This window comes from Aphelocoma coerulescens, chromosome 1, assembly GCF_041296385.1.
Source record: "Aphelocoma coerulescens isolate FSJ_1873_10779 chromosome 1, UR_Acoe_1.0, whole genome shotgun sequence".
In the NCBI taxonomy this organism is placed as follows: domain Eukaryota; kingdom Metazoa; phylum Chordata; class Aves; order Passeriformes; family Corvidae; genus Aphelocoma; species Aphelocoma coerulescens.
In genome coordinates, this window is record NC_091013.1 from 23,694,272 (window position 1) to 23,722,219 (window position 27,948).

Below are 27,948 nucleotides of genomic sequence, written 5' to 3' on the forward strand. Positions count from 1 at the left end.
TACAAATGAAATTCGAAGTTTTGGAGCAGAAGCGATGTCATCCTCCTTGACTGGTGACTTCACAGGCCGACAGGACACAGAGATGACCTAACGCTTTTCCAAATTATTCATAACTCTTCATGTCAACAAGCTAAAAGTGCATATCATATCCTCTGATATTACGACTATAAATTGCACTCTAAGGATGCCTTAAAATTCGGGATAAATGTACGTAAATTTTAATTCTTATAAACAATTTATATATTTGTACTCATTTTTTGTATGCACACAATTATTCCTCATTATTATTGAACCTACTCCACACAGAAACGAATAAGCCTTTAATTCTCATGATGTCACATTTAATAAAAAGGAGATGCCAAACGCCACCTGTGTGACTTGATTTACGCATCAGCTTTGCAGATATCCTGCTCACTAGAGCAAGAGCTGTGAACAGGGTAAAACTGGGCCAGACACAGGCATGAAAAAAAATTAGGATCTCATTCCCAATTTTGATGCGTACGCTTTATCGTGACTTGGTTCACACACCAATTTGCCCTGTCTTCTAGCATAATCGTCAACAGCTTCTTGGCTGCTCTGGAAGGAGCTATACTCCACTGCTGCTGCTGCATGAGGCGGGTGCCTCCTTGCCTCGGCCGAGCGCAGCCCAGCACTCCCGCCAGCCATCCCCAGCCACACGAATACCCTGCGGGCTGGAGCAAGGGACGCGGACGGCCTGTGGACGGCGCGGAAGCCACACCTGCTTGGAAACGGGCTGTAAAATAAGGCGTGGCAAACCCTTTGGGACGTGTGGGGGGAGCTACTCGAACAGGCGCTCCCACGCGAGGGGAACGACCGGCTCTTCTCAGGGCTGTTATTGTGCAGCCGAGGGGGGCCCGGCTTCCGCTTCGCAAGGGCTCCACCGCTCATTTTTAACTTTCTGCGGGCAGCGACGGGATCGTCCCAGGCGCCCCTGCAGCACTGAGGCAGCGCGGGGCAGGCGCCGGCACTCCCCTCCACCCCCTTCCCCGCAGCCCCGCCGCGCTGCCCCTCGGGCGGGACGCAGGGTGGGAAAGGACGAGCAGAGAACACCGGGGCTGTCACAAGGTCCCAGGCCGTGCCCGCGGCGGGGGGCGAGGGCCACGCTCCCGCTGTGTGGCGGGGCCGCGCTTCCCCCGGCCCCTCCCCGCCCCGCCAGCCCTCAGCGGGACGGTGCCGCAGCGGCAGCGGCAAACTCCGCCCTCCGCCCCGCGTGTGGCGCGGCTGGGCGCACCCTCGCCATTGTCTGCGCGGCGGTCCTTGCCTGCTGCGGGCACCGGCGGGCGGCGCGGCGGTTGCGGCCGCGATGCTGAAGGGCTGCGCGCCCCCTTAGAGGCGGCAGCGGGCTCCAACCCTGGGGAGCAGCCACCCCGCCTGCTGAAGACTGAAACTTTGCGTCCCCGCCGCTCCCTCTCCTCCCCCTTCCTCTCGCCCTTCTCCATGCGCTGAGCGGCCGCGGGGCGCCTGCTCGGCCCCATGGACGCCTTCAACGCTGCCAAGGCCAAAATGGGGGCGAAGAGCGGCGGCGAGGCGGCGGCGGCGGGAGTGGCCGCGCCTCAGCCCGCCGTGCCGGCCCCCAGCCCCGCCGGTCCCGGCTCGCCCGCCGCACTCGAGCCCGCTTCCTACAAGCTGGAGGACCTGGAGACCCTGGCCACCGTGGGTGAGTGCGGGAAGGAGGGGAACAAAGGAGCTGCCGAGGTGCCTATGACCGTGCCCGGCGGGAGGTGGTGCCCCAATAGCCAGCGGCCCCCTTCCCCAGCGCCCTCTTTTTTTGTGTTTTTTTTCTCTCCGCCTCCCCGCTCCGCTCCCCCATCCCCGCTCCCTTTTCTCCCGCCGCGCCACCGCTGGCCGGTGTGAGGGCAGCTGGGGGTGGCTGTGGGAGGCGGAGGAGGACGCGCCGCAGCCTCGGCGCGGTTCGGGAGCCGCGCTGCGGGGCTGTGGGCATTGTACGGCCCCGGTGCTGCCGTGTCGTTGGCTCTGGCTGCGGGATCTGCGGTAGAGCAAGCCTGTACCCGGACCCGGGTTTGGCTTGTCTGTGAGATGAGTACTGCCACTGCTGAAGCTAAAAGACCTTTTGGTGTAAAGCCTCGTTTACCTGGTTTAACTTCATTTACCTGCATCATGATTAAAAATTCATCATATAAATTAGTCGCCGGGCCAGGGAAGAGATCAGACAGGTTAGCCGAATGCAGCTGAGCGTATGTCAAACCCGCGTCATGCTGTTGCCCTGAATATTGATACAAAGATGCTTTGCGTGTGTAGAATTTTGGTAGAAGGTTTTCGCACCTGGTTTAAAAGCTTTTATGTTCAACTACATGGAAGTTTTATTCACTTCTTCATTATAGGACTGTGAAATCATTTTGGATAGATTTATTCCAGTAAATAATGTGAGGCATATCTTAATTTCCCCTAAGCTCTCTTCAGCCAAAAAGGTATGATAGAAACCCTTTATTAGTGAAGTTGATGGCTTTAAAAATGGAATTTGAAAGGCCCAAGAGTGTTGTTATCAGTGAATAACACATTATCTTCTCTTGAAGTGCGTTGTGTTTTGAGATAATATTCCAGTTTGAAACGTGGGCAGACATTTTACTGATAAATTATTTGAGATTATTAAGAGACTTCTTGAAAGGGTTGTGATGGTTTTTTTCCTCCAGAAGTGGTTGATTTTCTTTATTACATCATGACCATGTGGATACAGTAGTCATCACTTAAGGATGAAGTTACAGATTAAGACTTCAAGTGAAACACAGATTGCAGAAAAATAGTAATTTTGAAAGAAGACATAGTACTCATGAAAATATTCCTGAGGCCAGTGAAGAAATGTGGAAATAATCCTGGTGTCAACTTTAAACTGTATACCTTTTTTAGAGTGTTCTTTAAGGTGCTCTTTAGAGGCTATGGAAAGGGAAAATTGTGATTCCACAGGATTTAAAGAGAGACTTAAAGTGAGACTGCCTGTTATGGAGTTACAAAGAAGGAAATAAAAGGTAAAAGGAGGAGATAGCTGCCTGTCAAGGCACTGACAGAATACATAGTCTCCCTTCATTCTCTGACTTCCCTAGCTTGATTTTTTTCTTTTCTTTTTTCTCTAATAGCTTTGCCTGAAAAGATGACCATTCTTTGCATCTCTTTTGAACTGTGTCATTAGTCGTTTTATAGAGAGAATAAAGACAAAATGCAAAACTGGAAAGGAATGAAACTGCACAGATAAATACATAAGGCCTTACCTTGTCAAAGAAACTGAGCTGGCTTGTTGTAAGTTGATTGAAAAATGAATTTAAGATATACCTATGTGCTTCAGTAGAAGTCTGTGAGAGGGTCTTGCTCCTGACCAGGAAGCAATATAGCAGCCTCAAAGTGATACTGAAACTGAGCACGTGAATACCTGCTCTGAGTGGCTGAGTTTATAAATGATGCAGTGCCCTGCTAATGCTTCTGTAGTGCATCTGGGATCTGAGTCAGTAAGTCTGTGTGAGGTTGGGCTGCTCTGTGTGCACCTACAAACATGCTGCATTGGAGTCCTGATTTAAATGGGCTGCAGGTTAAATCAAATAAAGCAAAATACTGCAGGGTAGTAGAGTAGATGTGTAGTTTATCCTGAGAAACTTTTTTGCTTGGCTTTTTAAATTCAGTTAGTTAAGTAAACTGTAGATTTATATCACATGTACTGAAAGAGTATATCTAGAGTTGTTTTTAGCAGCGGTTTAAGTCTGTATTACCTTATCCACCATTTTGATCTCCCTGCACGAATAGATGGGATTAATGTCATCAGTTTCACTACAGCAATTTAGAGTTGTCCGCAGTTTGACTGCTCTGGTAAGGATAACCATTTTCTTTGTGCTGATGTTCTTGAAGGCTGTGTGCTCTGAGATAATTGGAGATGGGAGGGGAAATGCCCAAAAATTACGTAACAGGAAGTTCTGGTATCTCCTTTATTAGAATCATTGCTTGTAGGTATACCCAGGCTTAGAAATAGTTATGGCCTTGGAAGCTATCAACTTGAGAAAGTGTCAGAATAGGGAGGTGAGTTCCATGTTCTTGCAGCTGTTTATGAGTAATATTTAAGGTAACAGAGTATGTTGGTGTCTGTGAGATTGTAGTCATCCATGACTTCATCCAGCTTCTCTCTGAGGATGCAATAAAATCCATGTAAAAAAACCCAACAGTTGTATACCTGCTTTGAATATAGCAACTACTGTTTTAAGTATCCTTCATAGTCTCAGAGAATTAAAATCTCTCTGTTAACCTGACCACCATAATGCAGGCTGGATTGCATGGGTTTTCTGTGATTTCTGCTGTGCCTGGTTTAGCAAAGAACTTATTGCGAAGGTGGGAAGGGCAAAAGGGAAGTACAGTTTAGCATAACGATTCAGGGGACATTTGTCTCCCCCAAACATCCCAGGACTCAACTTTTGTTCTGTTGTTTGTGGGCCCTTTGTTAAAAGGCAACTGGAGCAGAATCTGGGTTTGCTTTGAAGTGGAGTTCCTTAATGCTTAGTTGATAAAGTGGAGTCACGGCTTTGGGGAGGGCACAAGACTGGGGCACAAACTGATTTCTGGCATTAAGAGAAGTTAAACCAGAAAAATATTTCTTTAAGGGTACTTCCTGAGGGGTTGAAAATGTGTCTTTGAACCTTTGAAGTGTATGGGTTTTTTAACTAGTCTTTTTATATGAAAGTTGAACACTCTTGCTCTGGAGCTGTTGAAGGTGCCTGGTTGTCCTCCTGGTTGTTTTGAATTAATTTTCCTTTCAAAAGAGGTCGAAATACAAATGTTTGCTCAGCACACTCAGAAACTGCTGTTCAGGTCAGGCTGAAATACTCTGTGAATCTCAGTGAATTTACATGCTCAACTGTGCCAAGATTGAGTTAGTTCTGTGCTGTACAGAAGCAAAAATTTATATGCCATGACCACCATGTTCATTAAAAGTTCATGGGCCATGCTTATCTGAACTCATTTCAAACTTCTGTTGGTCTGGTCAGTGAAAGAGGGAGACTCTGAACACTAGTGGCATAGTTTGTGAATCATCCTTGGTTTTGTTGAGCATTTAATATGGGCAACCTTCCTGTTCCAGAAGCCAGAGTGCCTACAGTTGGACACCTGACACGTATCGTGAAATGGAGATGCTAAATTTTTAATTATGCCATAATGAAAAAGTAATTCAGGTAAACTAGAATAAGTAATACAGGAAAACCAGAAGGTACTTCTTCACTTTTGAGTAGGTGAAGCTGGGAGAAGTGTTACGTTCCTAATTGAAATGCATGGTAATAGGAAAGGGAGAAGGAAGAGAATACCAGGAGGAGAAAGATGACAAATTTTTTCTTGCCTTCTCTCCTCTGAGATCTGTTTCTTGCCCCCTTTTCAAAGTGCAATGCATTCCATAGCAGGCTTTGTAAATATAAATTTGGGTTTGTGAATCTGTTCAATCGATTGAAATGTTTTAATAAGAGCATTTTTATGCAAAAGGATTCTTTTAAACTACTGTTCCCATGAAGTGCTTTACACTAAACAAATGCAGAATAAAAAATTGGGCATACCAGTGTTTTCATTTTTATGCGCATGGGAAAATTTAAAAAAGTTCATGGGAAAAATGAGGCGCTATGTATTTTAAAATACTTGATTTCTCTATGTTCACACACATAATATGCTAGCCAAATACATTTCAAGTGGCATTGTATCAGCAGGACAGTAGGTGCACAGCTGTAGTCTAATGCAAGAGTATTGTCTAAGTAAGAAATTGTGCCCCAGAGTAGCCAAGTTCTTTACAAGAAAAGAACGCTGGTGTGTTTTTTCCTTTTCCTGGAGGCTTAAATTAGTTCAGTTTCTTACCACGTGTTATTTTTGGTTTCACTACCAAAGTTGTCACCTATTTTAAATTTTCTAAGGGATATATTAGCATTTTTTCCCTGTTTTGTCACCTTTTCTTGATACTGACATGATAAATAATAATCCATGATTTTACTTGGCAATGTTCTTAAATACCACAAGTTTTGAAAGAAAACATGGTCTGAATGTTGTGACTGTAGTGGTGACCTGAATTCAACATTACATTTGAATGTCTTTGAGACTTCAGTCATAAAGCTGAATGACTTGGATTTTGGTTTCACTCTCTGTATTTCTTACTTCATTTTTCCCTCCCATAAAATGACACTTGTCCCAAAATAAATCATTATTGTTATAGCTGGTGTTGTAGAGAGAAATGACCAGGTGTGACTCAGCTTTCTTCCCTTGTTTTTTCTGTCATCCACTGCTGAGGTGAATTCCAATACCATAATGTTTTTTGTGGATTAGGCAGCAACAGGTCCCTTCCCATAAGTTTCTTGTTCTCTTTAGGCTGGAAGAAAATGGATTGAAACAAGTATTCTCTTTTATCTTTCAGAGAGGTCAGAAAAGTGAGAGTGTATGGAAGAAGTCTGAACATGTGAAAATTGAAAGTTCACATTTCTGCTTTTCTATCTTCAGTGTTTAAAATCAGTCTTGAGGTAAATGGAAGGTGTTTGCCTGTCACCTGTTTCTTTTATCTGAATCTAGTTTAGATATTTAATTGATGGCAGAAAGAAATTCAGTATTCTTTTTCTGATATTGTGAATTTGACTGTGTGTTATAGAACAGGCTTCAACACTCGAATACACTTCTTGAAGATAAGTAATTTAAGTCCTATAAATAGCCCAGAGATGCCCAGAAGTGCCTTTTGCAATGCAAATAATCAAATAATCTGGAACCCAGCTACTACTAATATTTCAGAAGTAAGAAGCATGCAAAACTCACCCACAAAACTAAAAGCACCTAACACTGTACCTTTCCCCTGCAAGTTTGTGCTTAAATAAAACTAATGTACCGGGTGAAAATACTTTGGAAAAATTCCTCTGTTAAGTGTTGTATCTCAGCTCAAACTGAACAAGATAAGAAACCTGAAAAGAAATACAGATTTTAACTATTTTTTTTCTTTTTTCTTCTTCAGTGGGAAGAAAGAGGAACTTTAAAGTACTAGGGGTTGAGAAAGCATGTAGGCTCTTAGGACTTGACTCAATTTTTTCTATGTTTAGGTTCCTGACTTTGTGTGTCTGGACTGTTTGTAGAGGACAGGGAGAACAACCTTTTGGAATGAATGCCTTTATATTTGGGCTTTCATATAATGAAAACTTAGTGAAACAAATCCCTTCCTAAAGTGTGTTTAATCGTGGTTTGGTCCACTTTTAAGGGTGATAGGCAGTATAACTGAAGAAAAAAACCAAGTGTGATGGAATTTATATACCACTTTTGTTTATTATGAGAGACATAGATGTGTATACAGCAATGAAGAGTGAATTTTTGTAAAGTAACAGATGGGAACTTGTGTTTACCTTCCAGGGTTTTGTCTGGGCTCTTTTTAACCAAATTATTTAGCTTAGTGTAGTTCCCTTACTGTTGACACTTACCAGTGTAAAACATTTTCAGTATTAGCTTTTACTACTGAGGAGTAATTTAACATGTTATCTTTTCTTGGGAAAGCATCCTTTTATCTCTGCAACGTTTTAGAGCGTTTTTTAGTAGCATGAAATTGGTAAGTAAAATTTTGCTGGGTACTGTGTGGTAGTGTGCACCTGGGATATTTAGGTGTTAGAGTAGAGCAATTTTCAAAATAAGACTGTTTCTACTTTCCCATAGGAAGACTTGTCTTTCAAATGACTGAACAAGTGTTGGTTTCGTTCTTTAAAAAATAAAGAAGGGAGAGGTATATGATACAACATTCTTTGCTAAGAATGTTCACTTTGTGAACTGGACTGCTTGCACTTCATATTAAAGCACTGGTTCAATTTTTCGTATAAAATACGGGGATTTTTTTATCCTTATTTTTAATACTGGAGTGGATCAAAGATGACAATCTGTAGGATTTGATCATGAAAACTTTTCATTTGTCTGTCCGTTTTCTTCTGGCAGTTTCTTCACTCGCATCCAAGCTTGAAGCAGTTGCTAGCTGGTCTGTTAATTGATTGACAGTAACTTTTGTGTAAATGTGTTGTTGTTTTTCTCCAGGGAATCAATTGGTCTGCTTTATGTTTCAAATCAGACAAATTGTGTATGTGTGTGTGTTATTTATTTATTGATAACTGAAGCACATTAAGTTCAATGAAGGAAGCATCCTTTTCATGTCACTGAACTGTGTGGTATAACCTATTTGTGTATGCTGCTGATGGTGATGGAATGTTAGAGTTGTCTGCTGGGTTGATCTGGTCAGTGGAACTGCTCCCGAAGTATCTGATTTTCTAGTCTTGTGACTCTCTATTTGGTGAGGAGAGTATTTCATAGCCCTTATGCCAACAAGCTATCATGTCTATATATCAAGAGACTAATTTTTATGTGAAATCTTTGTTGTTGTTTCTTTACCGGATATTTGGTTTGAATGTCACCTACAGCTTTCTCAATTGGATTATACATTATATATGTAAATACACATATATATTTAAATTTATACAAACTCATAAACTTTAAGTTTTACCATTCTGCAGCTTGATAGAGGAAGAGTGAGAATATGTAAGTCTTCTGCTCATTTTCTGTCAGCATATTTGGACTTCTTAATGGCTATCACACTTACCAGATCTTTTTTCTACAAACACTTCATACAGTACCTACAGCATGCAGGAGTGTTTATAAATTTAATTTTTAAGCTAGGATTTTATTTTACTTCCTTAAAGGATTGATTCTGAACTATTTTTTCATGGAAGATCATGTACCTGTTGCTAATTTGATTCTAATATGCAATTTGTATATTCTGGTGTAATTATTTTGTATTTATTGAAGTACTGGTGAAAAGGAACTCAAAACAGAAGAGCTATGTAGTATAAACAATTATTAGTAGTTGTAACCTGTAACTTAGGCATGTGTCGTTTTTTGTATGTAGTCTTGGTATTGTCTAAGGCATATTTTTAAAAGCAGTAAAGCTAACAATGCAGTAAATTATTTTGCCTGGAAGATGTGATTATAGACCCTCTGACATTGTCTAATACAAGAGGAAATCAGGTGAAGGTGCCAAGGTGTGGGATTTTTTTAATTTGGTTGGTTTTCTTGTTTGTTTGTTTCTTCATGTGATTCTTACTAAGGAGGTAATGGCTGATTACCAAAATCCTATAAAGTGACAGTTTAAGGTGTCCACTATACTGTGTTTTTTATGAGTTTTGGAATGGTTCTTTGCTAAAATGTGGCTTCATACAGAGTGCTCTTGGTATTTGTTAAAGTGTTGTTTTGTTTGTGTTGGTGAATATGATGACTTAGAGCAATTTGAAATATTAATAGTAATGACTCTGCCATTATTGTTGAAGGTGCAGGGTACTCTCTGGATGGAAACAAAATATCTAGTTAGTACTGCTTTTTATGCCTCTCAGGTATTGCTCCAGTCAGTAAATTAAATGCTCTGAAATGATTTAGGTAGTTGTTAAGAGAGCTATCCCTCTACAGACTCTTCCAAAAACAGGCTAAACTGGGTATAAGATTTTTACCTTGGCTGGTCTGCTAATGAGGATGCACTGTAATAGCTATATGGATGGCAAATGTAAAAATGAAGAGGCTGCTGGCTGACTGTGTTCATATTGAACTTCTGGGTGCTATAATAGCAGACTCCTCATGCCACTGGCCCCAAAACTGATGACAGACTTCTAGCCTCCGACCTCTTCCCTCCCAGCTTGGAGTGGCTTCCTACAGCTCTTGGGTGCAGGAGATGATAGCCTGTAAAGTTTTAATTTGCGTGGCTTGCCAAAAATAACTTCAGAGTATGCATTGTAAAATTTTAGTTTGTTGTCAGGAAGATTAGGGGGTAACTTGTTGTCTGTCGCTGGAGAACAAACAATGAGGACAATGCTGGTCAGTCTGTTTCTAAACTGGGATTTTTGTCCCCTCTTTTATGAAAAGTTTTCAGGTTGCTTGTCAGTATGTTGAGTTCGTGTTCTGAGGCCATTAAATTCTCCCTGACTTTTGTGACTTTCAAAGGCCTATAAAAACTTTGGCACTATGTCTTTATTTAGGCCAGCCAGTTGTCAAACTCAGAAATGGTGAATTTAGAATTTATGGTGAAGTGGCAACATTTTTCTTCCTCCTTGTTTAGTAATTGACACAGTTCAATTCCCATATTTGTAGAAATTGCTCATTCTTTTATATATTTGGAAATAATGGAATTTGGCTTATAATAAATTTAAAAGACATTTCTAAAATTTTCCCAGTATTGTACCTTAATTCAAACTGCTCTGTTTGAAAGCTTTTCTACATCTCTTCTAGAGTTTTTACAGTGAGTAGCAGTGGTTCCTTGGATCTGTTCATGGAAAATTTTTCTTGATTAAAGTTGGGTTTGTTTTGTTTTGTTTTTTTCTGCTACAAATGCCAGCTGGGAAGAAGCTGTGAGAAAGACAGTGTGTTCTACAAGACAGAGCCATTAGACGGAAAACAAAAGTAACTGAGAAGAATCTGAAAAAAAAAATTAACAGTTATTGCAAAATGTTTTCAAAAACATGAAAATATATTTCTTCTGGGGGGAAAAAAGGATATTTTAAAAAATGTTTTATTTTCATTTCAGTTTTACACATTCGTTCAGTTTTATACAATGATCAGTTGAAAAGTATATACAAATTGGGGCACATCCAATCCTGATGCTGTAAAGCTTGTGACAGCTATCCATGTTAAGTATTTAATAAAATAAACTATATTCTTTGTTCTAATAAGTAAGGAGTTTCTAGGTTTATCTCAACTTTTTATCTGCAACACTTGACTTACTGTAAGCTAAAAGATTTATTTTGGTGGCAGTGGTGATAATTTTTTGCTGTCTTGGTTCTTAGGCAGGCCTAAATTTTTCAGTGCTTCTAGATTACTGTTGGTTGTGGATTAGACAGAGTACAGTCTGGTTTGTTTGATGGGATAATTCTGTGAAAACAATTCTTTTAAAATTATTTTGAACATGAAATACGTATGTGTGCAAGTGATGTTTCTTATCGGTGAATTCTTGATCTGTTGAGAAGAGCTTAAAATACACACTAATTGTAAGTAGGGAAGCAACACTGTGAAATGATAAATGAGGAAGACAACTGGTTTTGTGACTAATTAACTGGTGTCTCAGCAAGCAGTCTTTTTTTTTTTTGTTAGTCCTGACAGGTTGGCAGGTAAACCCAGCTAACTTAAAGCTAAAGCAGGCGTTGGTTTCACAGTTATTTATTTCATAGTTTAGTGTATGCCTATTTCACATTGCTTTAAGAGTTTCCTGTGAGTGTACCTGGGTGACAAAAGCCTGCAATATAGATATATTGGTCTTTGAATCCAGATCTTAATTGCAAGTGAAATGCTTTGGCATAGTATTTGGATGTCCATCTCTGTGTTAAATATTCTTTTTGAATTTTGCTGTCTTTGTGTGGTTGCTATTTGCATTTCAAAAAAGAGGTGAAATGAGGACGTACTAAAGTAAATACATAGTAAGAGAAGGCTGGCAGGCAGTGGAGATAAATGCATAGGTGAGGCTATGTCTTTGGTATGGAATGTTGGAGTTCCTACTAAAAGTGGTGTTGGAAAAAAAAGGTAGGATGAGGGGGCTTAATGCTGTTTTGAGACACTTGCATTTTGTTTAGGTGGGTTTGTATTTCCGGTGTAATTGTTTCTTTTCAGTGCAAAACTGGTAGAACTGAGTGAAAGTGTAACTAGAAGCACAGTTGGGTGTTCTATATGACTGTAAGTGAAGAAAGTGATGTCATTAGTTCTTGGTTTGGTAAGTGTAACTGAATTTGTAGTTTTTGCTGGGTAATACTGGGTGCGCAATGTCATCTATTCATGTGGAAATGAGTCAGCTATGGTGCTTTTTTAATGGGTTCTCTGATATGCTCAAGTTGGGCACTCCTGCATGAAATATGTCTGGTTTATGTCCTGTAATGAAATATATTGATAAACCTCTCTCTAATCTTTGTATGTTTTGGCATTTAAAATATTTGGGCAAGGGGGAAAAAATCTGCTATTAGCAGCTGGGTGTAATAGCTATGGAGAGATGCAGCACTCCAGATTGCTCCCATAATAGTTGAGATTTCTAGTCCGATTGGCTTTCATTTTTGATAGAAATGTTAAGAGCTGCATTGTTTGAGAACAAGCACAACTTTGTTGCTTGGCCTCCTTTGCTTCTCTGAAATATGATTCTTGATTGTAGTAATAGGACAGGAAAAAAAAAGTCATCTAGAAATGCAAGGCCACTTGGGGGAAGGGGGAGCAAAGAGAAGGAGAAAAGCCATACTGGGTTTGATCACTTTGCTCTGGAGAGCCTTCTACAGTATAGTTGTTATGTTTTATAAGCAAGACAAATCCTTTTTTTTTTTTTTTGGGGGGGGGGAGGGTGGGGTGGAGACTGTTGAATAATTTACCGTAAAGTACAGTCATCTCTAAGTAGTTTTGCATGTCATACACAGACCTCATTTTAAAGACTGAAAGTAAACTTGACTGAAAAGGCCACTATAGTGCTTAGGGACTCTTTAAACATTGATTGTACTTAGTTTGTCTACTGGCATGTCCCACAAAGGCTAACATCTAGTTTTTATGTCAAGAAGTATGACATTTTATTAGTTGTTGGCACAGCTTTCTTCTGGTACCTTGTGAGAAGGTGTATTTTGTGTAGTGCAGTGCTAGTTTTTTCTTCCATCAGTGATGTAGGTGGGCCTCATGTATATGAAACAATAATTTCATCAGTCTCTGTCCTGTCTTCGGAGACTGTTACTTGTTCCTAGGAAATCTGCAAGCATCTGAAACAAGCTTCAGTAGCAGTAAATACCTAATATGCCTGATAATTTTTCTTGTTTGGCTATTTCATCTGTCTTCAAGGAAGAAGTATGCCTTTTGGCTTTTCTACTGAAAACTTAACATGCTTCAAGTTTTGTAAAAAGCGTTCATGGATAATAATATAATAACAATCAGATTACCCGTAGCTTTCAGTTACAACTGATTTGAATTAAATACGAGCTGATGAGCAGGCCCAGATAGATTGGTTTTGTGTTTATTTCTGATGCTTAAATCTGTCCCTGCCTTCTAATTTTAGCAGCTTTAAGCTTGTGTACTATTCTTTTAAATGTAAATCCTGAATTACAAGTGATATTGAACTGTTTTTTCTTTAAATTGAATATGAATTAAAATACATTTCTGTTGAGCTGTGTGCTGTGTCAGGTATAATATTGAGTGACACTCAGCAATGATGTTTCAGTTTTGGAGAAACAGTCTGCAAAGGGCAAATCAAGTACTCCTGGTGTGTGAACTATAGCTCATGAATTCAATTAGCTGTAATTTAATCTATCCTATCAAAGTGGTGTTGGATTTGCTCTTCATTACTTCCTTTACTGCAGACTGTGATCCTGTTTTTAAGTATATCAGACTAGGTTCAGGTAATTCTGAGGTTGTATGAGGTGAGAGAATTGTTGAGTAGAAGTAAGAAGCAACTATGGCAGTAAACAAAATAAATTAACCTGAGTTTGGATAAATGGATGCATGTGTATACATGTGTTATATACTTACATATCTACTTATGTAAGTATATGTTGCTAAGAAATCTGACATATGATGAAGACACACATAGGATAGCAGAGTGAAATAACAGAAAATCTGAAAGAAAAAGTTGATTCTTAGAAAAAAAGAGTGAACTTGGTTTTGTTTTCAAGATTTGAGTATTCATTAAATCAGAGGATGCTTTGAAATGGTTGAAAAGGACCTAAAAGATCATCTAGTTCCAGCCTCTCTTCTGTGCGCAGGGACACCTTCCACTAGGTTGCTCAAAGGCCCATCCAACCTGGCCTTGAACAATTCCAAGCAATGAGGTGTCCAGAACTTCTCTAGGCAACCTGAGTAATCTAACCTAACATCTGGCTTAAACCTACTTTCTTTCAGTTTGAAGCCATTCTTCTTTGTCCTGTCACTATCTGCCCATGTGAAAAGTAGCTATTTTGTTTTGGTTTTGGTTTTTTTAGCCCTCGTTAATTGCTGGAAAGCCTCAGTAAGGTCTCCCCTGAGCCTTTTCTCCAGGCTGAACAACCCAGCTCTCGCAGCCCGTTCTCAGCCCGTCTTCACAGGAGAGGTGCTCCAGCCCTCTCATGACCTTTGTGTTCCTCCTTTGGACCCTTTCTAACAGGGCTGTGTCTTTCTTGTGCTGAGAACTTGTACACTGCTCAAGTGGGGTCTTACCAGAGCAGAGGAGCAGAATCCCCTCCCTTGACCTGCTCACCCACACTGCTTTTGATGCAGCCCAGGATGTGGTTGACCTTCCGGGCCGTAAGTGTGTATTTCTTGTTAATAATTTCAAATCTGATAAATCCTTTATTATACATATATATTTACTCTTTATACCTGTTCGGAGACAGCTAATAGTCATTGCAAATGAGATATATTCTATAACCTTGTATGTCAGTCTTCCTTTTGCATGGGAAAAAATGTATTGTGTAGGGAGTTCACTTCTATCCTTGCCTGTTCGTGACATACTACATCTTTCCACCTGTCTTTTTCTGCATTGCAGAGGATAAACAGTGGCTGATCCATACAACCCTGAATATAATGACAAATTCAGACCATGGTCCTTTTCTGATAGAGTATTTAAATATTAAATTACCATTGGCATGTCTTCAGTAACATTAGATATTAATACAAATAATATTTTCAGTCTTTAATTCTACTAGTAATATAATTCTTGGGCACTATTAGGATTTTTTCTAAAATGTTTAATTGATATTTGAGAATGGAATTTGTAGACTAGGATTTTGAAACTTAATATTTGTGTTAGGGCTTTTGTTCCAGTTCCATATAAAATATAACTTTATTTGGATATTCTAGACTTACTTCCTCTTTCTTGCATAATAGCTCTTTATGTGGAGAATATTGTGATGTTCATTCTGGTGCCAAACAATGGTGATTTCTTCACCTTATCTTGTACAGAGTGATACTAATTTTTGTAAGGTATACTATGTGAGAATTTGGAAAGGTAATGGAACACATGAAGTAAATTCTAGATACCTAAGGCATTGTTATTCTCTAGGAATATCAGTTGATATTCCTTCTGAATATAAACAAAGCCTTCCTTTTGAAGAATACTTTGTTCCACTCATGAATTCTCAGTGTATTAACCTTTAACCAAAAATAAATATATCTGCAGTGCTTGTTCCAGATTGAGGTAGTGTTTTAGGGGAAAATTCTTGTGGGCTTGTAGTTTGATTTTGTTTTGTAAAACTTCATTTACGGAATATAGAATGCAGGATAGTAGTGGCACAGCAACTGCTTGTAACTTGTAGATGCAAAGGCATTGTTTCAGCCTTTTGGAAAGGCGTTTCTTTTTGGTATGGTTACAATGCTGAGTCATTTGTGCATATTATAATAAAATCTCTAGTACTTCACTACAATCCATTCAAAACAAAGATCATACTAAACAGAATTTTTAGAAAAGGTCATAGTTACATCAGAAATATTTTTCTCTATCAGCATAATAGCTCAAGTGTGAGGATAATGTTTTGAATACCGTCTAAGACTATTGTGCTGTATAAACTTGAATAACATATGTAAGATTACAGAACATAGAGAGAAATTCAAGCTTGCAAATGGGATACGGTTTGAAATGTGTTTATTTGTACAAACTGTATCCTTTCTTGTGTGCAGTGTTAATCTAGATCAGTATTTTGAAAAAAAGCTAGATGAGTGAACTGACATTTTTAATACCACATTTGTGACACTGAGTCAGTAAATTTTTCTTAGGTAACAGTGCTGAAGATTATAAAGCTGTATAGGTATCATTTGGCATAGGTTCATGACCTGGAGCATGAAGAATTTATTGAGTTGCCAACAATTCTTTTTTAAACCTCATAAATTTATATACTTCCTTATACAAATTAGCATATTCTGTTTCAGTAGTTTCCATGTCATCCCACATGAAATCCCACATGCACTTACCAGACCATGTAACTTTCAGGTTGGTCTCTTCTGTCTGAATGGAGACTACGCACTGTAAACGGCTATCAAACCTACGTGTGTAGAGTCAACAGAGGGAAGTAGGTACTTCTGTGTTCATAAATTGGATGTGTAAAACCACTCCATTGAATACAGAAGTACCTTTTTTCTCCTCTGTTGAATTGCAGGGGATTCCACATGGCTGGTCCAAAGCTAAGCTGTGCAATAAGTGAAGATATTCCTCGCTCATGGTGTCTGGGGAGGCTGTTGATTCTTTGCTTAAAAGATGGGAGAAATTCTGTCTCTCACCTTGTTTTTGGGTTACAATAGCAGCTTGCATACTCTTAGCCTGCAACTTTGCTAGTTTCATTTTTTTTATATTTTACAGAGAGTTTTTGTAAGTTTCCACCATACATTGGAACAGACCGAGAATAATGGCATTCTTTCAAAGCATACGCTTACTGTGTCTTTTGATGTCCAGCCATGAGGAAGATGGTATGAACTAAATGGTGCTTTGTGGTAATCTATCTTTGAGAGTGGGAAGCACTCCAGTTTTCAAAAATACCAGTCCTGAGGTTTTAAGATATAATGTGAAAACTGAACTTTCTGATGTTTCAGGTCCTTAACTGCCGCTCAGTGGTTAGGCTTTGTCTTCAGTGGGAATGTCCAGAGGTTTTGTTTCTCTTGTTTTTCCATATCCTGAGTTAGCTCTAGGTCAGTTTAAAATTTAAAAATGAAGGTGAAGAGTTTGATTGGAAAAGAAATTGAAAAGTAGGTGTTGGCCACCACTGAACTTTGATTTCATTTTGCTTTCTGAATACTAGTGTATCAGGTTTTCAACCTGGCCTTTCCAGCTGACTCTCAATTGTGCTGGTATGTGTGTTCTCAAACATGAAAGTGTGTTTCTGGACTAGGACCTTCTGTGTTTAATAATGTGATAACACAGAAAATCACAGGGAATAGCTAATCCTGGAACACTATTCTATTAGTTGCCTATTTATCCATTTCCTGAAACACATGAGAGAACTAAAATGTCCTGAGTACATTTAAATTAAGTCTTAAGTGTAAGTTTTAGATCTGTCTTCAACAGAAGCTCTTCAACATAATTTCAGTCTTATAGTTTACTATCATTGTAGTACATATTAAGTAATAAATAGACAATCTGTCAGAAAAGTATTTAAAAATGCAGTTTTTGACACTGTGTGGAATGCATTCTCTTGATTTGTGTCTGATTTAGCACTGCTTTCAGGGAAGATGGAAGTGAAACGTAATTGAAAGGAATGTATTATAAGAGGTACTAGTCCCTCAAAGGCTTCTGTCCAGCACTGGAGAAGGAGGAAGTCGGTCAAGTACAAACAATGTGGCTTTTATTACATTGGGTCAGTAATAATAAACCTTTGTACTTTAGCAAGATTTTTTTTGTTTGCTTTTTAAAAGGACACTATCAGGGATATTAAGCCTCATGCTTTCTTTGCATTAACATGGGACTGACTTGCAGCAAGTAGCTGTTTCAGAAAAGCTGAGTTTCAGGACACACCAAAAAATGATGATTGCGTAAAATCTTACAAGTATGAAGAGACATATTTCTGGCTTGAAAAGAAAGGTGGCTAATCAGATACCTACTAAATGCCTCTATTCAGACTTACCTAATTCTGAGGGGGCTGCTAAAGTTTTGATCTGTGCTGTTGCATGAATTTGGTTTTTATTAGATTCTGCGTAGCATTAACTTTTTTGGAACTAAGTGCCTCTAAATCTTTTACAGATTATTGCATTAGGGTTTGATGCTTAGTCATCAAAATTTTATTTTTATTTATTTTTCTGAGATGAAAACATGAGTTTTGGGCCCAGCCATGTTTTGTAGTTGTTTGGCTGGCCAGTTTTATTTTAAGGTTTTCTTTTTTCTTTGGGTGTAATTGTAAGCTTTGTGTGTATAATTGTTTCATGACAATATATGTGACCTCGTATGTTCAACTGTAAGCAACTGACAGTTCAAAAGATGTTGGAACAATATTTCAAGTACCTGAAGAGTCATGTGACTTCTACAGAGGTGCTGTTTTAAACTTTGAAGACCTTAATGATGGTTTCTTTTAGTTGAAGTTACCTGAAAAGGGCTTTAGTCTGCTGAAACTTGTAACTCCTGTGACATGACAATTTGTTTAGCTTTGGTTGTTTCATTTTGTTTTGTTGTTTTGGGTTTTTTTTCTTTTTTTGGTGGAAAACCAACTAAATTTCTTCATGCTGAATTTGAGTAAAGCAACCAGCCAAAACAGTTCTGTAAATACTTCCTGTCACCAGGGAAACTGAAGGTGAAGATAGAAGTGCTGGTAAACGATGAGAGAGCTTTACTGTCATCTTGGGTAAAAATTTGATTATGAGAATGACACTTAGAAACAAAGCTTTTTATATTTCCAATATAAGATGTCCCTGCATAGGGTTTTTTTTTCCCTACTTACCTTTTTTGGAAGGGAAAAAAAAATCACTGGGAAACACTTCTCATTAACTGAACAGAATAAATGGAAAATGGTGTGTTAATGATTTACTTGAAGTGATTCTTTATGTACTACCAGAGGTAAACTACATGTTATTCATCCTTGTAGAAAATTAGAAGAATTACTCTTTTGGCTTAGACTGCTTCTGGGATTCCAATTCAAAATATTGAGTGTAGTACTAATTTCAGCTCAAGGAAGCGGGAGCTATATGTTCACAACTCACACCTCTTCACAGACACAAAATCAAACAGTATCTGAAGAGAGATTCATCACTTTGGATTGTATTATAAAATGTTTCTGTCATAACATTTTTACAGCAATTTTTAAACAAGACAAATATTGTAGACTAAAATTTGGGATTTTATCATACCTGGGATAGTACTTTACTCATCTTGTTGATTTTCCTTCTTTTTGCCTGAGTCTGGGTTATTTTGTGTCCCATTTTGTTTGTGGTAAGTGGAAGTGTAACACACTTGAATTAAATATAAATATAGTAACTTTTAGCCTAAATGTCCATTTGTGTTAGATTTCATTTTAAGGATGCTGTTTCATAGTGGTTTTAAATACTTAAAGCCATTAGAAAAGGTTAACTTTGAACATATATTTATTTAGAAAGAATCCTGAATTACTCAAAACTTGATGGGAATTTTAAGCATCAGTTAATGTACAGAAGGCTTGGTGTGGGGTTTGCATGTCTGGCTTTTGTTGTTTGAGAAATTATTTGGAAGGAAACTATAGGTTAAAAATTCTTCCCTTTAATATTTACATTCTGAGAAGCTCTTAGTTCATGTGCTTATTTTAACCTCTCCCTACCTGAAAAAATAATTCTGTGAATAGGATTTGAATGACATAACCTTTTAAATTCCAAAAAAGGACTGTCTTCTAGTATAATTTCCAATTTACAGATTCTTTTCCTGCTATTAAAATGTGACACTTTTTGTTAATGCTTTAATTACCTGAAATTCTCACCAGATGAAAGAGAAAATTTAATGCTTTCTAGTGTTTTAGTTTGGCATGTGTTACTAGCCAGACAGGTACCTCATTCTTAGCTTAAATATACTTGTCTTTTAAAACATGATAGGGATAGGCTGGTTTATTTTAATTATATTAGTACAGACTGATAAGCTTCACTTTTAGCTGGTATTTGGTATCATTTAAAATAAGCTGTTTCCACAGGCCTCCTTCATTTAGTCCAGCAAGTAGTATAAAATTTAGTTTCTAGGTGGAAAAAGAAGTTCATCTTTCAAGGTTTCTATTTGAGCTGTTTTTATAAAAAACTCCAGTTTTCAAGTTGTGACCTATCTATACTTCAAGTGTAATATTTAAATAGGTAAAAATAGGAGTAATAATGATTTTGCAATGTCCTAGTTTCAATATGGAGTAAACATGTCATGAATTGCAGGTCATGAAAGGCAAAGAAAGAGTTGCAAAAATACCATTGAAGAACCAAGTAGGGAAATACTAATTCTATGAGAATTGTTCTGAAGATTGTGGATGTTAAAAGTTTTGAGAAGGGAGATGCATTTAGAATCAGTGTTCTAAGAGTTGTTTAGAAATTGAGAGTAACCAGCAATCTGGATACTTTCTGGTTTCATGTATTTATTGGTCCCTAGTATTTCAAAAGAAAGAAAGAATAAAGAGACAGAAGAAACTTTCAAGAATTCTGCTTGTTTTGCTTAATGACACCTTGATACTTAAATAGTTTTGCAGAGAGACAATAATTTGTCAGCAAAAAAAAAGAATCAAAAACCCGAAATGACAGAGGAACTTGCATCGTTGGTGTTCAGTTGATTGGCACTTTCTGGAAATCAGAAATGTGTCTCCAAATTGTGTGAAAAACAGGAAACTCTGCTGATGGGTGTTAATTAGCCTGGTGATTCCCATGTCCTTAGTTCTTAAGGATTGTAGTTCAGAAAGATTTAAATGGGTGGGTTAACAACGAGTTGTTGACACAACTTTTTGGTATTCTCTGGCATATTAAATCTTGTGTGAAATTGAAAAGAGACTAAACCGAATTCCGGGTGGTGAAATGTAGTTTTAGTGGTGTGTTGTTACAGACTCCTTGTATGCCAAGTAAGAAGAAACCTAAAAATTGCCAGGTCTTTGGGATCTTTGGAAAGTTTTTACAGCATCCCCTTTGAGTCAAAAGCTAGGCTGTACTTGGAGCACGCATGGTTAATTTTTTTTTTTTTTTGTTCAACTGAGCTGGGATAAAGAATTAATGATACTGAGCTTTCAGTTGGTTTGGCAAGGGGTGAGGCTATCATCCAGAACAGAAGAGAAAACCACTGGTATGCCAGTGCCAGTAAAATTTTTGGAACAGGTAATCCAGTGATCTTGCCCGGAATGTGACAGGCATAGTTCTTGCTGTGTTCTTGCTCTCATCATTGCTAAGTAGACAGACATTTTCTTTATTCAAGGGGTTCTTGATGTAAATGGAAATGTAGTGTTCATAGGACAATGGATGAATAAGAAGCATCATAGAAGCAAGCTCCTCTGGCAGGGCTGCCAGTGTGAACACTACACACACATCTCTGTTTTCTATGCTGTTAACATCTTAATCAGACTGTGTCTGATTTCAGTCCATATCACTGAAGGATATGAAAAAGCTTTGCAAAAATTGTGATCAGACATTTCTTTCATTTATTCAGCAGTGTGAGAAGCTCAGTTCTAGACAAAAAAAGGACATCCTATAAAGCCTTCTCTGACTTTTGTTATTTTTCTGACATGTTTTTCAGTGTTAGATCTGAACCCTCTAGAGTAATGCAGATCTATAAAAGCAGTGGTCTAAGATTTACAGTGAGCAATCCACAGCTGGCTTGCAGATCAGTGAAGACACTGAATTTGGCATTTTCAGTGACATTGGTCTATGGGTTGAAACATTAGTAAAAATGTAGACTTCGCTACTGTGGTGTCCAAAATCATCATCCTCATTTTGAGTTGCCCTGTTCATGTGCCAACCACATCTGTTGTTGTAGAAGCCCACAGTTGCTTGTGCCTTGTGGTTTTCCCAAATCTTTCTCCCGAGTGTTAATCTTCTGATTACCAGTCTGTTTGGGCAGGCTGTTTTTCCTTTGCTGTGCCACTTTTCCACTTCTTTGTCAAGAATTACTGACAACCCCCGTTTCCTAGTCTAGCCTGTTCAAGTTCCATCCCAAAATAAGACAAAGATTAAATGCCAGACAAAATTTGACATTCAGTAGTGAGTTTGTAATCTGATACAATTCACTTAGTTCATCTCTGATATTTAACAGAATTAAGTGTATTGTGCTTGTGGCTATCAATAAAGACTAATGCTCATCACAGTAGGAAATGTTTCTTCTAACTGTAAATAAAAGTGAATGCATCTGATGGCTTTTGTAGGCATCTGTTGAAGTCAGGGCCAACCCTTCTGGGGCTCAGAAAGCAGCCCTCAGGGTCGCAGAGCTCACATGACCTGGTTTATTCTTCATTAAAACAGATGGTAACTATCTGAGCAAGGCAAACTTGGTTTTAAGGAAGAGCTGGGGATTCAAAGGATGGGAAGCTGGAACAGCTGGGTCTAATTAATGGGAGCAAATAAAGAAGAGCATTGGATTAGCATTAAATTAGTCATTTACATCAATAGCAAAATAGTAACTACATGACTACTCACTCAATTGTTTTAGCTGATCAAAAGTTGCAGGATTGGTTTACCTAGCATCAAAAGTATCTGAAATTGCGTCAGAAATGTTCCCACATTCTTTATTCTTTTCTGCTAGGCTTCAAAGAGAACAAAATCTTGGAAACTGGCTATGGTATTTTGCATGGTATTAGGGAATCCAGCTTGTTCTGTAAGACTGAAAATACCCTACTTGTGTTTGATACCTAGGCCAAGTTGGTCCTCTGCAGGTTTTGGCCTCCTCTCTTTAACATGAGAAGATTACCTAATGGAGAAGATTGCTGGCATTCCTTCAATCTCTGCAACCACATAAAATTTGCAGTGGGATCCAAGAATTTTATTGTTTCTGTTGTAAACAGATTTTACTGGATTAGTGGTTAGCACTTTGCATATTTTGTTCTGTTTGCCCATTTAGTCCTGAAAATCCTGAATTGTGTTGAAAACAGCACAGGCGCTCTTCACTTGCCATTGTTACTGGTGGCCACAGATCTTCAATCGCCATAGGACTTAGCAGGGAAAAGGGGCCTGTGCGAGTTACAAATCTGCCTTCAGACTTTGTAAGAACAGCTATTTTCTTGAGGTGTGATTTCCTCATGTAGGTGCTTTATTTTTGCTCTGAAACTCTGGTAGTATGTACTATAATGAACAGAAAGGTAGGATTATGTATGTAGGGAGTGTATGAAGCCATTGCTCTTCCTTCAGCAGGATAGTACTTGGTAGATCCCAGGACTAATCTAGAATGGTGCAGTGTCCCTCAAGTTCTCTTGGTTTGAACCAAATATTAAATAAACGTCATTAGACTAATGTAAAAATCTGTAAGCAATATTTCTCTTAATTCTTATGGACAAGTATAGAATATTTTCATTTTAAGGTAATCCTAAGGAATGTTTACTTACCTGTCACAAAAGGTCAAATTTAATCGGTTCACACAGCTGAACTCTGAGATGATGAGGGGAGAAAGTTGACAAGTTCTTTCATAGGGATTAACAGAAATTGTTCTGTGAATTTAGTGTCTCATTCCTGGAGGGTAGAACACAGTGGTGCTTTGGTGGAAGACTAATAACGCTGCCCTTTTTTGCTTCCAGAAACCTTCCTGCAAATTTATGGAGCTGAGCCTTCATCTTGTATACTGCCACTTGAATGCTTCAAGATTTTAGTTTTCTTTTTATGAATCTGAGGGGCATAATTTCCACCGAGTCACAACACAACATGTTCTTAAAAAACAGATTTTCTTGACTATGCTGAACAACCACAGTAACATCTTGTTGCAGCCTCCCACCTTGACTGTCATCCTGTTTCTCCTTCCTCCCTATCAATGGCAAGGAAGAAAATTTTAAAAATGTTTGCAGAAATGGCTAAAAGTATGAGCAGGTTTGAAGTGAGATTTTGAATTACAGTATTTTATGTATGCAAAATTTATCTGGTTATTTGAAGACTGGCTAGGCATAAAACAAAAAGCATAACAATTAGTCTCACAGAAGAGTGGTGGGTGTGTGTCTGGGTACTGCCAGCTAATGCAGGCCTAATGGATTTTCTGAGAAGACTTGATGGGGAGAAAATGCGTATTATGAGAGGAGATGTCTGAAAACAAATGTTAGAGGACTTCTTGGTCTGTATAGTCTTGATTTTCATAGTTGCTTGGAACTGTGCTAAAGATGTTTGAAAAAAGACTGCCTGGGATCAGTTCAACAGTAAAACTGGTTAGGGAGGTTCTCTGCTCTCGCCTGTGTGTGGTCTTCTGGTTTTCCCAGAGGCTTTCTAGATTAGGTCCTTGCCACTATTCTGGAATAGCCTGCTAGGCTTTGCTGTTCCTGGCAGAGATATTTTTAAGGAGGAAGTGTTTCCAAAGTTAGAACTATTGCTAAATAGGTCCCTGACAGGTTCCTTTTTGAAAAATAGATGGAACTTATGATTTCTATTATTACTGCTGTTACTTCGGAACAGTGGCTTGTAAAGTTAAACCAATAGCATAGGGAAAAGTAAAGCATTCTAAAATAAAAATTTCTAGAACAAGTAGAACAAGTCCTAGAACGTGTAATCACTAGAGACTTAGGAATAATTAGATACATGTTCACTTTTGACTTACCTTTTGAATATGTCTGTGGAAGCAGTTTGTTCATACAAGTATCAAAATGCATGTAAAACCACATTTGCTTTTGGTGTTAGTATTGTTAATTTCCCTGAGTCCAAATTTGGAAGTTTTAAAAATGAAAGATGGTGTTCATTTGCAATATGATTATAGTTATTCTTCACAGTGTTTTTACTCAGAATTTGAATTTCAGCTCCTAATTCAGAAATAACCCAAGTTAATTTCCTTTGTCTGTGCATTCAGTGTAAATGTCAATAATCAGTATTTCAAATAGCTTGAACAGATGCCTCTGCTTGGAAGCTTTTGGGCCTTTTTCGTTTGTTTGTTTTGGGATTGGGGTTTTGTTGTTGTTGTTTTGTTTGGGGTTTTTTGTTTGTTTGATTGGGATTTTTGTTGGGGTTTTTTTTGTTTTGTTTTTTACTGCAGAAGACCTGAGCAAATGAAGTTTACAGGTATGGTCATGTAATGTGACTACATTGTTAAAGGATTTAATTGCCTGATAAATTTTCCAGGGTAACCTGATGGTTTACTTTGCTCTAACAGCAGGCTTTTTCTGAGACCTGTATACAGATTTCAAGGTTAAAGAACAGTAACTCAGGACAGGTGGGAATGTAAAACTTCTTTGATAGACTCTTTTGTGCTTGTACAATGGTAATCCTTGATGTGTTTGTGTAGTTAGAAGTTTTATCTTAAAAACTGGCTTTGAAAGCTGTATTGTTAGGGGAGCTGCACATTCTGTAAAACTGGATTGCTGGAGTTGGTAGTTTTTAGTTTGTAAGATGAGTATTTTGTTTTTAGTAAATGCTGTGTCTTAAACAATATTATAAGTGACTAGAAGGGAAAACTGTTAAATAAAACAAAATGTTTTAGGTGAGAATACACCTGCAGAAAACAAGTACTTCAAACATAAATTGAACCTACCAGATGCCAAAACTCCGTTGTTTTTTCTCATTTCCCCAGTAATGCAATTTTAGAAGTTCATTTGTTTGTTTCTTTCTCCTACCACTCAAAAATATATTTCCTTTCACATACATACTCCTTTCCCTATACTTGTTACCCATCCTAGGAAATTGTTTTTACTATAAATTGATCATAACAGATCAACACAATCCAAAATGAAGTAACAAACCAGTGTATAATACTGTAGCAGGTCTGTGTGCTACCTTTCCTAGGGTATGGGCAAAGAAGAGGATGATTGTCAGCTTAAGTATAAGCTTTTGACTTTTCTGGAGAAAGTGACCTTTTACAAGTTAGGCACTTGGTTTGAATGCCAAGTGTCCTTTATAGTGGCACATATTTCTGTCTGAGAATGGGATTAAAAATATCTGGTGCACTGTTGTAATGGAACCTCCATGGCATTGTTTAATGAGCAGAAAAACAAGCAACCACCCAATGAGCTGAAATGTGTGTTCATCTTCAAATGTGTAACACTGTGCTGCACAACAAATACCAATGTGGCTAAATGTGATAGTTTTAGCTTTCATTTCAAGCTAAAAGAGATACTCAGTTCAGTTATATACAATTGTCTTGAGTTCAATGTACTTTAAAGGAACTTTAATGACTGTTGAATAGAGAAATGCCTAATGCATTATTTAAAAGTCAGTATGTTTTGATTTTCCTTTTTTAATTTTTAGAGTGAATTGGAAAAGGAGTACGTTAACTACAAAAAAAAGGATGCCAGACAGCTACTGTTTCGAAGTGATATGACACTGAAAACTATAAGCAGATTTAAAAAAAAATTTTTATATTTAGAAGGATCAACAAATTTTATGTATTATTTCCCATCACGTCCTTATTCTATTGAATCACTTCACCTCTCCGAGTACATTTATGTGTATCATCTCCTCACCTGAATAATTGGAGTTCCTGTGTGTTTTCATTTAGCAAGTTATCTTTGTTCTTTTTCCCTTTTTACAGTAAGTTGATGTTTCTACTTCAACTTTTCAGGCACAGGTACCTTTGGACGTGTTCATCTGGTGAGGGAAAAAATGGGCAAGCGTTACTTTGCACTGAAAGTTATGAGCATTCCTGATGTCATTCGACTGAAGCAAGAGCAACATGTGCACAATGAAAAGTCTGTCTTGAAAGAAGTCAACCACCCATTTTTGATCAGATTGTAAGTTGTTGTATTTTTAAAATTCATTTCACTCATACAGAAAGTGCAGTTAAATTACTCCAGAGTCTCATTGCAAGTTCTTATGTACTTTACTGACATCAAGCATTTAATTTCTATTATGTAATCTAGATTAAAATGGACTTTGGAATAAAGTATGTATTTTAGAAGAATCAAGAATTTAAAATTGAGAGGCATAATTTAAACATTCAAACAATAATTTATTATAAGGTGTTTTCTCTCTTATTTTTACACTGCAGAAGAGACATTTTCTCTTGAATGAGGGGAAAATGCTAATGAATTGTTAGGATTGGCTCATCAAAATGACTTCTAGAACGATTCTTGATGTTAGAATGGTGATGAAAGTATTTCTACATGTATGTGCTGTAGATACTGGGAAATAGATAAAGATATTCCTAGATTTAAATATCTAGTTTTTTAAAACTGAAATGAACTGTACTTTTGTAAACTTTCTTTTTAAAGAGTTTAAATAACTGCAGCACTTCTTCACTTCTTTGACTTCAGTATTCCTGTATTTGAGATTGTAAGTGATGGAACCTATTGAGAAGCATGATTTAAACACAGTTCATAAAGAATACTTTTTTTTTTGTGGAATTGAGGTAATTCTAATGATCCCAATGGTCCCATTGTTAAAGAGAGAAAGAAGGTATCCTACTTTTCTGTTCGCAGCACCACAATGCTTCTTGTGTGTCTGAGTCCACATCTGTTAATGGGATAATGAAACCTCTGGTAATTGCAGAGTTAATTTCCATTTGTATTTTCTCATTCGTGGATACAGGGCTGGCTATTAACCAAGATTTGTTTCCATTTATCTGCCTTAATCAGTTTTACATAAAATTAGACAAAATTAACCTTAGTTAATCTAGCTGCAGGGAGTGCAGCTTCCTCCCATGGTTAAGAAAGTATCAGAGGGAAAAGAAGAAGGAACAGCGTGATAGTCATCCAGAAGATGGAATGAACCCTGCAGGAGGAGGCTTTTTCCCTGGTGTGGTGTTGGCTTTTTCCAGCATCATGATGCTGTTAGTGTTCAGAAATCCTGTGTGTGGCGTAGTATCAGTAAGACAAGTTTTAGAGTATGCAGAGATTGAGAGTCATGGAGGAAAGCAAGATGGAGAGGCTGAGTACATCTGATTAGATGGGTTGAAATATGGATGGAACAGGGGAAACAGGATGTTTTATGTTTATCTATGTACATTTGTAAATTCTTTAAGAGAAAACCCTACCATAACCAACAAGGAAACTGCCAAATAAAAACCCCACGTCAGTAGGTCTGTGTGTCAGAACAGCAGGAATGGAGAAACTTGGGTGAGATGTCAGAGACAGGGATGGGAGGATTCATGTTCATACAGAAGTGATGAAAAATCCAAACAGGTGAGTTTTCCTGGATTTCATTCACACCTTATTTACAAAATAACAGATTTTTGAGTTGCCAAGGGATGCAACTCAAATAGTTCAGTTTGTGTGCAAGGCAAATATTCTTCATGTCTTCTAGAGCTCTGCCTTTTCTGTTGAAATGTCCAATGATATGTTGCATCAGCTGTGCTCATGTAGTTGTCCATGTGATGCCTTTTTTTCCTTGGCAGAGGAGACTCCAAGCAATGTAGCTAAAGTGAGGTGGTTAAAATTTAGGTCACAACAACATTTATGTGCTTTAGGTTAAACAAGCTTTTGT

General features: G+C 38.1%; 1 protein-coding gene across 2 annotated transcripts in view; it reads left to right on the forward strand.

Annotated features, from left to right (window-relative positions):
• The first annotated feature begins 1,242 nt into the window (after positions 1 to 1,242).
• The window catches only part of PRKX (protein kinase cAMP-dependent X-linked catalytic subunit), a 62,366-nt gene continuing 35,660 nt past the window's right edge, over positions 1,243 to 27,948 (forward strand). For both annotated transcript variants that reach the window (XM_069003953.1, XM_069003946.1), the window contains exons 1-2: positions 1,243 to 1,678; positions 26,090 to 26,258. In XM_069003953.1, the coding sequence (XP_068860054.1) occupies positions 1,495 to 1,678; positions 26,090 to 26,258 (353 nt within the window). In that variant the 5' untranslated portion in view covers positions 1,243 to 1,494. The remainder of the gene's footprint in view (positions 1,679 to 26,089; positions 26,259 to 27,948) is intronic.